At 41.8% G+C, this 13,776-nt stretch overlaps 1 protein-coding gene across 1 annotated transcript; it reads right to left on the minus strand.

Annotated features, from left to right (window-relative positions):
- Positions 1-1,130: 1,130 nt before the first annotated feature.
- On the minus strand, positions 1,131-13,035 carry XRCC3 (X-ray repair complementing defective repair in Chinese hamster cells 3). The gene is made up of 7 exons (XM_008936316.1): positions 12,964-13,035; positions 12,473-12,610; positions 11,374-11,586; positions 7,081-7,235; positions 4,393-4,605; positions 2,415-2,461; positions 1,131-1,353 (listed from the first exon to the last, which is right to left on the minus strand). Exons 1-7 carry the CDS (start codon positions 13,016-13,018, stop codon positions 1,131-1,133), a joined length of 1,044 nt encoding a protein of 347 aa, XP_008934564.1. The 5' UTR covers positions 13,019-13,035.
- Positions 13,036-13,776: the final 741 nt, after the last annotated feature.

A 13,776-nucleotide genomic window follows, 5' to 3' on the forward strand; every position in this document is an offset into this window, starting at 1 on the left:
TTCAGAGGCAGTGCAGTGAGGAGCCGCAGTCCAGGCAGCTGACGGGAGGCAGCAGCGCTCCTGCAGGATGTCACCCTGAGCCACCATTGCTCAGGGCTGCTGCAGGATGCCACGCTGAGCCACAACTGCTCAGGGCTGCTGCAGGATGTCACCCTCAGCCACCAGAGCTCAGAGCTGCTGCAGGATGTCACCCTGAGCCACCACTGCTCAGAGGTCCTGCAGGATGTCACCCTGAGCCAGCAGCACTAAGAGCAGCTGAAGGATGTCACCCTGAGCCACCAGTGCTCAGAGCTGCTGAAGGATGCCACGCTGAGCCAGCAGCACTCAGAGCAGCAGGAACTGCAGGATCAGAGCCCCTGCTCTGAAGCTACCTAGTTACACAGCTGCAGCAGCGTGCAAAGAGAACAAGAGGATTGTTATTTTTTTAAATGGAAGATTCTGAAGAGGCTTTTGCTACATGAAGAAAGAACTGGAAAGCAACAACAAAGAGGTAAAGAACCATTTCCAAAATAGCTGTAGAAGTTCTGTGGAAACTAGAACTGCCCATGTAGTAGAAAAGCATTACAATTTTAATTCTTACAGTAGGATATTAAAATCAAGTATTTTTCTGGTATTTTGTTTTTAATCCTAATATTAATAATGAGTGGTTTTATACTAGGATAGCTGCTTTGTGACAACACTGCTTCATGTTATTTCTACAAATAGAAGACTAGGTCTATGTAACAGCAGCATAAGGCCCAGAAACACCAGCAGGCGACAAACTGAGTTGAATTTGAGTCCCTTTGGGTCTGGAAACAGAGCAGGTACATTGCTGCAGTAAATGCAGTTTCTAGACTGGCATGTCACTAAAAGGAGAGCTCAGGTCTACCTCTGACACAGGGGCTGCCACTTCACACTTCCCTGTGCAGCCTCCACTTGCCCACAGCTTTACTCTCCTTTGCAATACTTCTCCCATAAGGAAAAGCTGATGAACACATACCCAAGTATACAAAGATCTTCCATAATGTAGACAAGGCTTAATGTAGTCAGAGCATCCTTTTTGCATTTCAGCATCCATTTTTCTCATCTAGGAAGAATTTCATCTCGCTAGTAATGCCTCCTGAAACAAAGCACTTTTGATTGCAAAGGATTTATTTTATTCCTTTTACACCTTCCAGTTTTACTGTATAGTAGCATAAGGATGGAGGGAGATGAGGAGCAAAAACTACTCTTAAAGTCCTGACGGTTCCAGGGTGGTGTGACACAACTGCAGTTGGCTGCTGAGGCTGTGACAGCCGGCTGGCCATCAGTCTCACCAGCAGCTGATTGGCCCAGGTTATTCCCAGCGCCGGGGAGACTCCGCCGTCCGCTGCGCTACAAGGGAAGTGTTACAGGTTTCTGCATGTGTGCACTTAACAGGAAACACCTTCACTTCTGTTGTAACAAAGTCACACTGGAAGAAGTGATCTACTGGTTCTATACTGTTGTTTGATATATTTGAAACTATAGGTCTTCAAGGGTATACTCACAAAAGTACACACTAGTTTGTAGGTAATGCAAGGTAATGACTAATGAGTGCTTCTGTACAGAGTAAGTCAGTCACTGCTCCAGCTACAGCCACAGTGATACCTGCCTCTGTCTTAACTGCTCCCCTCTTGTGGTAGGAAAACAGCAATACAAGAATGGTTGAAATTAAGTATTTGAAATGTGTAACTTCGCCCTGGCTTCCATTCAGAGGTATATTTAGCAATACTGGGTAGATATAACACTGCATACATATTTCAGCCCAAAGTTTAATTTTTTTATTCCCCATCTGGAAGAAGTGTAACCTCTCCAGTAAAAGAATCACAGGATAGCCAGGGGAAAAAAAACTGAACCTTATCCTTGTTCTGTGTCAGTTTGAGTCTGGAGGACGTCACCAACATCTTGCAAAAACACATTTATGTAGTATCTAGGTTATCTAGGAAACGAAGATTATAGTTGGGATTCAAACAACAAATATGTATGTTTGAATCCTATTAATATCTTGGTGTCAAAAGATACTCCTTATTTTTCTTAAACAACTAACAAAACCAACTGATAAGGTTGGGTTGCTGTGTTTTTTATTTTTTTTTTTAAACAGAGAAAAAATGCACTCAGTTGTATCAGAGACAAGAAGAGAGGCACCAGTACTCTTGCTTAAGCAGTACACCAGCCATTAACTTAAGGGAGTTTTCCCCCCATACCTGCTGATTTGGGATTGCCACACCAGTGTGTGACAGTTTCTCCGAGTTTACAGCTCATGAGGGACTGTCGATCTGCCACAACTGCAGCACTGCCAGGTAAACCCACTGCTGTGCTGAGCATGCTCTGGGGGCTTATGCTGGAGTTACAAAAAATAGAGTGTTCAAATGCTGCTGCGTGAGGCTGTGACACTTCCCTGGAGGATAACTCACCCACCACTGCTCCGAGCAGCTCCCGACTCGCTCACTGCGTCCGTCACCTGCAGCAGAGAAACAGCGTTTGGAGTTGCGCCGCAGCCACGTGTGTGCCCTTGGCCAGCAGAAGGGCAGGGAAGGGAATGAAGCCAAGAAAATCCAAGTTATTGGATCACGTATTAAGCCTGCTCTCAATGCCTTCACTACATTTCAAGGTCTGCTTAATGGAGCAGCTTGCCTTTAACTACAACCTGGAAAAAGTCACACCTCTTGATTCCCTCTGTTGTCTTTTAATGACATGATTCTTCCACACAAGTTCTTCACAAAGTACACCAGACTAAGTTATAGGTACTCCCTTAAATGCAACGTACAGAATGGATGACTTCGCTACCATAATCTTTCTCAAAATTATTATATTCTGTAACTACAAATTTGATGTAATGAGTCACCTTCATTAGAATATAGTCCTGAAGGAGCCTTTGTTAGGCAATGGTCAGAGTGTTGTCACTCAGCATCAGGCAGTGACCTCATTTATTGTGAGCCATCACCCATGTAGCACTCCCATCATAGTAAGGCAGATCTGAGAAGCTCTCTGCAATCACTTTTTCCCCTCTCAGGCTGAACTACTCCAAAATACAGCCTGGACACACCTAGATTTCTCTTACCCTTAAATCAGCTCTTTTGCCTGCTAGATGAGCCCTCAAAACCCCCAGAAAAAATGCAGACAGCCTTTTCCAAATGCCCATATGCAAGAGTACCCCGGAAGGTAGACAAAGAACTCAATTCCATTGGTTGGCTTCACAGTGTAAATGCTGAAATGCACAAACCTTTGCTTAACAAAGAGCAAAGTCCAAACCACGCTTCCCAAGGAGAACAAATTGTCTCTACTTATAGCAAAATTTAGAAAGGAGTTACAGGAAATCTCAGTTTTCCTTAAAAGCTAGCCCTATGAAAGATGATGTAAGAAAAAGTCTGTTAAAAAATTTAGAGTAACTCAAGGCTAAAATTTAAATCCTACCCAGTCTTAAAAGGGAATTTTATTGAAAATAAAACCCCTGTGCATGCCTGAGAGCTGTTCCCATTACTGATGTGCAGGAATTCTAATATATTCTCTTCCTGTTACAGCACTACATATAAGTTTTTACACACTGCCTAGCCTGCAGTTCCACAACTCCTAGGGAACAGAAACAAATCAAACAACAGCTGACCTGATGTTTCTAGAATCTTTCTTCCTGATATAAAACTCTTCTTGTTTGTGTCTTTTAAAGTTCAACTTACTCATTTGATAGAAGTGACTTCCAGAAAGGAAGTTTCCCAGCAGTGGCCTGCCTGCACATTTACTTCCCCTTTCTCTGGCCACAGTCCAATGTGAATGCCTCATCTCCAGCACTCATACACTCCTTCAATTTGCAGTCAGACCAAGAGCAGCAGCATGCTGCTTCTACAGGACTGAAGCAGTATCTTGGCTAGTTTTCTCAAAAGAATAGTCTTTTTGAGTAGTATCATTGTGGCCGTTTTTTGGCTTAGCTCGAGCCACCTTGCGTGCATTCTAACGCTTGAGTAACCTTGGCAGTTACAGGGAAATGCTGAGCTAGCAAAAATGCAGCAAAGTCCCTGGGGTTTCACTGTCTCCTGTGCATGTTCACGCTGAGTTCCCAGAGCAACCCTGCTGCTGATGGCATTAGAAGATAGTATTAAGAACACTGTTATTTTACTTTGCTGCTCTGTGCAGTTGCTATACATATCCACTAGTTAGCTTCAATGGACAACCTTCGAGAACATTAACAGTCTGAAAAGGCTTAAAAGATACTCTTCAGCTTTGAGGAGTTAAAATTTACTAGTTTTAAGTACTTCAGTTTAAGGAAGCTTCAGTTTCCATCTGTCATTACCTACTCAATTGACAGTGTTAAATATCACACCAGAAAATCTGCATGCACAGTTTCTTCCCACTCGGTTCCAGCCATTTACTAAATGAGAAGCGATTCTGGTGTCATACCTGATTAACACACATTATTGGAGTCCTGAATCTGGTGCTTAAACTGTGCAGCTGTGCTCCAAATGTCTGCAAATACCGAGCCTTCATAACAGAGTCTGAAGCTCCAAATTCACACCGAAACAAAGCAGCAATGGAGTCTATGACCACCAGCCGCACCATGCCTCTCGTGAGCAGCAGGGAAATCCTCTTAGTAATGCAGTTGTGAAAGGTATCCTACCACAAAACACAAACAGCCAGCATTAGAACAGTACAAATAACTCTGTAAAATCAAGGCAGTAACTAGAGATAGCGCCACTGAAACATGAGCTGATGGTGTTTCTCATCAGTGAGTTTCTGGATCTTTAAGTCTAATTAGTGACCATATTTTGCAAATGTCTTGTCGTTTCACCTTAACAAAAAAACAGAGACCAAACTGCAAGGTACAGTTATCTGCAGCTCTAACTTAAATTAGTTATTTACCAACACTTCAGTCTCAGGAATTCTATACTACAATCCTAAACCATTTCTGCTTTGCGGCATGGATCTCACTGAAACACTGAGAACCTGAGACAAGCATTAAATACTCAAACCAGAAGACTATGTTGCTGGTCCACTAAGGACTTACTAACAGTAAAATACATAGTTGTTACAGCAAACCCCTATGATCAAGACTCTTATAATCATGAGTAGCTGCAGCTGACAGCCTCCCTATCTAAAGTTTTACTAATTGAGTATTTTGAAGTCACGAAACATTTCAATTGCAGGAAGTTTAACAAATATTTTGTAGTGTGCAACTTCTGCACAAGAATCTTAATATTAGATGAAAAGTCCCTGTAGCCCAATATCCTGTCTTCAAATGTGCTCTAGAACAGCTAAGTAGAAAGGAGAACAAGCTCACAGTGATAATCTCAGCTTCTTGCCGTCAGAAATCATAATCTTGGGGGGGGGGAGGGAGGCAGAACAAACCAAAAAACACTAGTGAGGTGAGGGTCAGTTCTTCTGATTGGTGCTTCCCTTTACATCTACATAGAGGTTCACAGCTAAGAGCTTACATACATCCAAAATTACATATCATATCCTCCAGCACTGCACAGCTTTTAAAAGTGAACTGTAATTCTCAAGTCTGAATTACAGTAAGATCTATTCTACTAAATTACCCACTTTTAAAAAAAAAAAAAAATTATAATAGCAAACGCCTTTTTTTTTTTTTTTAAACTGGAAAAAAAAAAATTACTTTGAAGAATATATGACAGCTTTCCATTCTGGAAAAACGGAATTTTTGGTTTCACTTACTGGTTTATCTACAGGAAACTATGCTGCACTGCAAACACTTCAGTGCTTGTATGTGGTCCTTCTGTTGGTACCAGACTCGTTCTTTTGAAGTGAACACACCAACAACCAGATTCCAGAATGAAGCAAGTAAAAAACATTTTGATGTGAAAGAAAATACAGAATGTAATTGCAGTTTGGGTTTCTGCTTCAGTTGCTACCTGCCTATCTCCATACAGCGATCCATTCTATGTATATACACATACGCACACAAACTGAAACTATATGTAGCAATATCAGAACTCTAATAATCTCTTGTGCAGTTGCTGGGCTTCATAGTGAGTGTAGTGTTTTACTTTTAAGGGTATTTTAGAGAGAGGTACATACTCCTGTAGGGTGATTCTTTCCTTTTTGCAATAACATACTCTGTAGCTTCCCAAAAGTACAATAAGAACTTTAATATTTCCAATGAAAGGTACAGAAAAGGTAGCTTAGCTGCTGTCTGGACCAGACAATGAGTGTGGCAAGCATGCTAATGTACAAAATCTTCTTATACTTGCAAACCAAGACTAAAAAACTCCAGCAACTGGAATGATGTAACAAGTGCTACTTTCAAGCCTTAGAGAAAACAGTTTCTGATGTTCTATGAATAAAGTGTATATACAATCACAGAAGGCTGGGGATGGAATGATCTTTAGAGGTCATCCAGTCTAACCCTGCTGCACTGAGCAGGGACATCTTTAACTAGATCGGATTCCTCGGAGCCCCGTCAAGCTTGACCTTGGGATGGGGCCTCGACCACCTCTCTGGACAGCGTGGTCCTGTCTTTCACCACCCCGATAGTAAAGATATTCATGTCTACTTCAGAAGAAGCACCAGCCCCTGGGTTTACAAGGCAAGAACACAGCACTGGAATTTGGGTCTTTTCGCCCCCGTTCTACCACACCATCCTCCCGCAGCAGGACAGGGCGGCTGCGCTGCTGTGGTGGTGCTGTGCCACCGCCCACCCCAGGCACTCAGTTCTGTACCCTGTCCTCCTGTCTGCTAAAGCTGCACTTTAACAACCCTGGGGTGACTGCAGGCTGCTCAGGGTACACACCACCTTTTGCATACATACTTAGATCCTGTCTCCAAACTCACTGAAGATCTCCCTGGGAGCTGTGGTAAAACTAGTAGTAATAGGTCTACTGCATCTTCATTATGACTGACAAGAATCCACTACATGATTCATTCTCTAAAAAATTAAATATTTATATTTTAATATCTTTCACCATAAAACACTATAATAGTTCTCTAACAGCAAATTGCAGAGATTAAGAAGTATTAATTACAGATCTTAATTCACTTTTAGCTTTTGAAAGGTCTCCTGTATCCAAACCCCCTGTGGTTATTGGCTTATAGTGTAATAATGACGCCCTCTTAATTTGTGCTACTACTTACTAGGTCTGCTGCGTGCTCAACAAAAATACTGTTCCCAAATTTAATCTTCTGTATTATTTCAGCTGGAACGTCTGCACGCAGCTTATGTTGTTGGTTTATGAGTTGTTGCAAACGTTTACTCGGGAATACATCTTCTGTACAAATGTAGACGGCTCCTGCAGACAAGGAAACCTCCTCTGTTATTCCCACAGGGCTCTTACACACGCAGTTTTCTTAACAGCACAACAACAAAATAATGCATCCTGTGCTCAAAAGTGAGATGTATCTACCTGGAAATTCATACTACTTTTTTTTTGCAGCCGTATTGAATCAACAATGAACAACGACCACCACCCACTCCTGAGACTTTCCTGTAGTTGCCAGGCCTTTTTTGTGGTGCCTGCTGGCACCGCTGGATTTTTGCAGTCTCCACTAGGTGACAGTGGATTTGCACACTGCCCAACAGCTGACCGCCCGCCCTGGGTGGTGCCAGTCTCATAAACAGCAGCTCTGCACAGTTTGCCTGCTTTGGTCAGAAATCCAACACACAGTACTGTACTCTGAACCAAATTAGCCATCCCAGCCAGAGCCAGTACCACCAGTATGTTGATTAATTTCACTGGCTGTTTTTGAGTTTCCTGCTTTGAAATTCGCAGATGAAGGGGTACTTATTGCCACCATTTGTAAGCCAGTTTAAAAGAGGATCACTCATCCAAACTTGGGCCAATTAGCCCTTCCTGAAAGTGGCAGATTAGATGAAAAGCATAACACTTCAGTCACATTACTGTGACTGATGTCTATATTTTTATCATGGTTTCTGGCTAAGAAGTGTGTGTTACTGCAGAGAAGATTAACCACACACATCAAAGATCCTGGGGAAAGAAAACAGAAATACATGCAATATTTTCTTTTTTAAAAAAATGCTACTGTTGTTGCAGAACTAGCCAGAATCACAAGCTAATACTTCTGGGGTTTCATTCAAGGATGAAGTCCACACTAAAGTGGCTGAAGCTGCCACAGGAGCTGATATGCTTGGCAGCATGAGACATCCTGAATGTTTTCAGCCCCAATGGTCCATCCCTATGCTGGCTCTCCAGGGAGCAGAAAGTCCCATTTCCAGATGCAACTTCCAAATTCTCTATACGTTACTCTGAAAAAAACATGAAACTATATCCAACAGCAGAAGCTGAAAGATCTCAGGACTGGATTGAGTAAAAATTAACGGTTACTTACTCAGGAAAAATATTTGGCTGATGGACACCTGTGTAACATTGGGTACTGAGTTCTGAGAATCTTCTATATAAGACAAAGATGAGCCTAAGCCTAATTTTCTTTAGCACTAAACTTGCACCTTCAACTTAACTCTCCCTCACCCCACTGTAAATTCTTATATAAGTCACTCTACTTCACAGGTGAAACATTTTTTAAAAAACATATTATTTTCCCAATACACAGTTTTATTTTTAAATACTCAGAAAGCTATCAGGTGAAGCAAAAAAATTTACCCATGCTCACTAATTAAAAAAAAACCTCAGTCTTTGACAGATGAGAATTAAAGACCTCCTTCAATTATTAACATGTGGAAAAATACTTCATCATCAATGCCTTCCATAGGAGGTACTGAAGAGGAGGACAATTAACCAAACTCAGTATTAAAGACCAATGCCTAATTATGGGGCAGGAGCACTTAATATTCACATATCTTTAAAGACAGAAGAACTGTCATAACAAATAAAAATGGGAGACTCGTAGAACACAAACAGAAAGCCTATGGCATTGTGCTGTTTACAGTTTGTTAGGAAGCTGTCACCACTGACAGGTCAAGCTGAGAGACACCCTTAAGTCAATCATCTTCAAGGATCACAGAAGCATCTTTCCTCACAGTTCTCAGTGCTTTTATGTAGGCTGATAAAAGTGCTATGCTAGTTGCTGACCAAAACCCCAAACAAACCAACCAAAAATAAAAACCACTAAAACCTCCACCCTCAAAGGACAACTTTTGAACCCTATAAACATAATCTGTCACGCGCCAAACCAGCTTGTTACCAAGAACCAGTAGCAAACATTTTTTTTTTAATTCAGAATTCTACTATGGATATGAATTTTTCACATTACATTCATGTATTACTTCTGAATATGGGCATATAAAATAAATCCAGGCAAGATGTGATGGCCCATGACCGACACTGCTGGCATGGCAGAGGGGTAACCTCGAGGCCCAAGATGTCCTGTTCCCTTTGTTGGCTGTCAGCCTCCTCCCACTGAGAACCGTAAACAAGATGAGCAGCAGGTGAAATTGAGTCAACACACAACACATCTATACTGTCTAGAGAAATGTATTTCAACATCATCACCTAAAACAAGTTTCTGGCACTAAAAAAACAGCAAAACCACTAAAAAATAAGCAACCCGCCATAACTTTAAATCATTAGCAAAGTTTTAGCACGGTGGTTAATCTCCTGTTGGTAGTGCTAGACTTCCTTGATAGTGTCAGAGTTTAGAGTCAGGGCTGCCCCCAGACCTGTTCTAACCCAAACCAGGACATAAAGTTACTAAGCACTGATGTTCTCCTCAAGTTTCCTGAAGAATAAGACTCCTCATACTTAACATAAGCTTTTTAATTATTTATTTCTCATAAGAGACTCAACCCTTAATTAGGGACTGCAGAGGAATCAAGTTTCTTTTTCTAAGTGCTACACAAACAACACCTGCTGCTATGACTGCATGCAGCCTAGCAGATGGCAACAGCACAGAATCCCAGCACGCCAGGGGCTGGAAAAGACCTCTGCAAATCATCTAGTCCGACCCCCCCTGCCAAAGCAGGGTCAGCTAGAGCAGGCTGGATAGGAACACAGGTTTTGAAAGACTCCAGAGGAGACTCCACAACCTCTCTAGGCAGCCTGTTCCAGTGCTCTGTCACCCTCACAGAAAAGACGTTTCTCCTTTTGTTTAGGTGCAACTTCTGTGTTCCAGTTTTTGCCTATTGCCCCATGTCCAATCAAGAGCCTGACCCCATCCTATTTACACCCACCATTTAGATACTTTTAAGCATTTTAAGATGCTCTCTCAGTCTCCTCTAGGCCAAACAGCCCCAGGTCTCTCAGCTTTTCCTCATAAGGGAGATGCTCTAGTCCCCTAATCATTTTTGTAGCCCTCCACTGGACTCTCTCCAGTAGCTCCCTGTCTAAACAAGAGACATCTTCAAACACAAATAATGGAAACACTTGCCATTTTGTAGCCCTACAAGGAAGACTTAGTCTGGTACAAAAGATGAGAGTGCCATTAGGGTGCTGGGCACCTTCCTCTATACTTCACTCTGGTTCATTCCTTTCTTTCAACAGAAAAAGGGAGAAATGCTGGGCCATGAATAAAAACGTATTTGCATTCAAAGTATTTGCAGCAGTTAGCAGCAACACCTGAAGGAATCTAACAATGATTAACGAAATTTAAAGCAAAGTTATGTAAACCACAGGTTAATTACTGCCCTTTAAACAAGATATTAATTTGGACATTCCATGATTTTTCTACAGGGGTGGATACAGTGCAAGAAATAATTAAGTTTCCCCACAACAAACCACTGAGCTGCCAAATTAAACCCAGTGCTGCATGGAAGGAAGAGCAAGACCACAGCTCAAACACACCTAAGGCAGACTACCAGGATGCTGAAGTCTCAGAAGTGACACGAGTTTCCTCCCTAAGACACCATATAATACTTAAATTAAATAAATAAAATTAGGAGTTAATGTGATAGATAAAACCCCCCATACTCTAATGAAAGAAAAAAAATACTTAACTGGCAAACCCAAGAAAATCTCAGGTACAAAACGATGTTTGATTTCTTCAATTAGTTTTCCATCAATTTTACTGTCTAAACCACTGTCATTATTGTTAACAAACCAAATATTCTTTGAAATTTGAAACCCTCAACTAAGGAATACAAACCATATCCCCAACATGTTGGCAGAAAATTATCTGACAAGCTCTTCTGCTGTGGTTGTCAGTAAGTGCTTATGACAGCAATGCTTTTCAGACATCCTTTGTACATGCCTAGTTTAGCCCAGAGTGGGAGGGAGGTAAAGAGAAGCCAACAGTAATTTTGTATTAAATTCTGTTGTCATGTCTGGGCATGTGCCCAGCATGCTTTGCTCTCTATGAAGATGCATCACTAACTACCCAGCTTACTGCTAAAGCTACTGCAGAAGGGTGAGACATGCACTGAATACCTGCATCTACTTCAAGGCACTGATGCTGTTCTTAAAGACAGTATATTCCTCCAAATGGCAAATTAATCAACATTTACATTTCAGTACTCACCAGACTCTAATCCACCATATTTGTAAGGATACTGCACACAAAGGCACAGCTGTAAGCTAATCTGAGTCTTCCCAGCAGAACTTTCCCCAGCAAGTTCTGTGATTCCCACTAAAGGAATGCCACCTTTTAACAAGGCATCTAGCACTGAACATCCGAGGCTCAGCTTCTGCTGCTGGGAGGTGACATGGTCTTTATCTTGGTAGAGCTGAAGTGCTGCAGGGTCGTGGATTTTTTTCCCAAGGGTTAAAAAGGAAAAAAAAAAAAAGTTTCATTTAGTATCTTTCTGACTCACAATGATACAAACCAGAGGCTGTGTTTAGGTTTATAAAAAGGTTTATTAGGTTTATATTAGGTTTAGGCTATATAGGTTTTTATCTATAGGACATGTGCTTGCTTTGCTGATGGGAAATTTTTCTAATTCAGCCTGGTCTTCCCCCACAAGACAAACTGAGTGCCTGTTCAAAAAATTTTTACACTAAGTCCTTTTCTCTTCTCAATTTTTTTTTTTTCCTTTCTCTGCCTCCAAGGAGTCTCCATGGAAAACTACACTCTGGGAAAAAAAACTGCCAGTGAGGTTCAAGCACAGCAGGTTTGGAGAGGGAACACTGCAGCAGGCTGTGAAACAGTGACCAGGCATCAGGGCAACACCTGGGGATATATGCAAATCACAAGAAAATAAATTCTGAGTACAAAGCTGCCTTTAAGCACTTTTGCAGGAGGAGTTATTAGGTCTTGCTTGTTTTGCAATGCAGTGTTTATATCAAATCAGTTTATATCATAACTTTTTTCAACTACTCTTAGCCAAAAATGCAGAAGGAATCTTTTTTCCTCTAATCAGGTTTCCCAGACTGGAAAATCCTTTTATCCTGTTTCAGGCAGGCTTAATCCTAAAGAATGACACCCACCTACCTTCAAGGTTTCAGAGGAGCTGTCCTTACAACAGCCAAGTAACTTACCACAACATAACAAACCTACTTGGTTTTCATTTTCAGAAAAACATTACTGTGTCAACGAAGAGCCCAAACCTGATTTTCTCCCAGTGACAGTGTTTTAAGATTTAAACAGAGCTTTTTTTTTTTTTTGGTATTGACTGTATTACCTGTAAGCATACTATTTCTCCTCAGCGTATAAGAGACTGTTTTCAGTAAGCACTGTATATCTGCACTGGACAGCTTCATCAGTCTTTGCAAGTCTGCTCCAGAAAGATTTAAAATCTCTTTTATTGATTTTATGTCAGCTGAAATGAGAAGATTCTTTATAAATACTTTTGTTCAGATTATAGGCTTATGCACAAAAGAACGAGTCTCCCCGCTTCCTACTGATCATTCAGTTGAGGTTTCTCCACACTGCATTCCTGTAAGCTCTGCAGGCAACATCTCCTTTCAGTCTACCAACACAACCTACAAGTTTGTTTGCAAAATTATTATTGTAGCACGGGGAAAATCCATTGCTCAAAAAGGTTGCTTATGAAATAATTACAGTTTAAAATGTTAGTGTGCATCTATACGCTCCCACCCACAGATGCACAATTATGTACAGAAAGTCAGTAGGTGCCAGAACCCTTCATGAGACACTGGCAAATCAAGTTACCTTTCTTAAGGGCAGCAATTACTTTAGGGTTCAAGTCAAACTGGTCCCAGTCCATTTCCTGATACAGCACTGGGGTGAGTTATCTGTTGTTAAAGCAGCTTCTATCAGACATACATGCAACCAAAAAAAATAAGCATCATTCAACGTGACAAGTTTGTAAGCATATTCTTCTTTGTTTTTTAACAATATATTTATCAGTTACCTTAGAAAAGCAAGAATGATTCAGCACATTGACAGAAGATTTATCTGATGGCTGTTGACACAGATCCTATTCAAGCTAATAGAACTGCAGTCAGGAATCACTGCTCATTTCGAGTGCCCTAACCCTGCACAGTGCTTTTTCTCGGGACTGGGGCTCCCGAGTTCTCTGGACAGTGTCTTTGTCCTGCCCCAGCTTTCTGTTTGCAGCTAGAGAAAAGATCTCAGGCACGTGCAGCTGTGGACGATCCAGGACTAGTCATACCTTGGACAGTCAAAGGTATTTTGATTAGCTAAAAGCAAAACTGGCATTAAAACATTACCGTAAGCTTGCTTCTTACAACATTAAACACTCTTCGTAGCATTTTGGCCTAAAGCACGAGAGCTCAGCAGCACAGCTGCCTAGGAGAGCGCTGTGGGGTTAGTTACCGTTGTTCAGGGCACCGTTGTTCGGAGGGCGTGCGGCAGACACACGAATTGCGTGAGAACACCGGAGCTAAGGGGCAAACGCGGCCTTCGCCCGGGGCCGCAGAGGCGGCCGGGGAGCCCGACGCCGAAACGAGCGCCAGAGAAGCCGCGGACCTAGTCGAAGCGACATCGCGGCAGGAGCGCGGA

Source organism: Merops nubicus, unplaced genomic scaffold, assembly GCF_000691845.1.
Source record: "Merops nubicus isolate BGI_N331 unplaced genomic scaffold, ASM69184v1 Scaffold36582, whole genome shotgun sequence".
Lineage (NCBI taxonomy): Eukaryota > Metazoa > Chordata > Aves > Coraciiformes > Meropidae > Merops > Merops nubicus.

Coding starts and splice junctions, on each gene's coding strand:
- XRCC3 (XM_008936316.1), bottom strand. CDS start 13,018: ATGGACTGGGACCAGTTTGACTTGAACCCTAAAGTAATTGCTGCCCTT. Junction 11,587..12,472: donor GAGAAATAGTATGCTTACAG/GTAATACAGTCA, acceptor ACGACCCTGCAG/CACTTCAGCTCTACCAAGAT. Junction 2,462..4,392: donor CAATAATGTGTGTTAATCAG/GTATGACACCAG, acceptor TCTCTGCTGCAG/GTGACGGACGCAGTGAGCGA.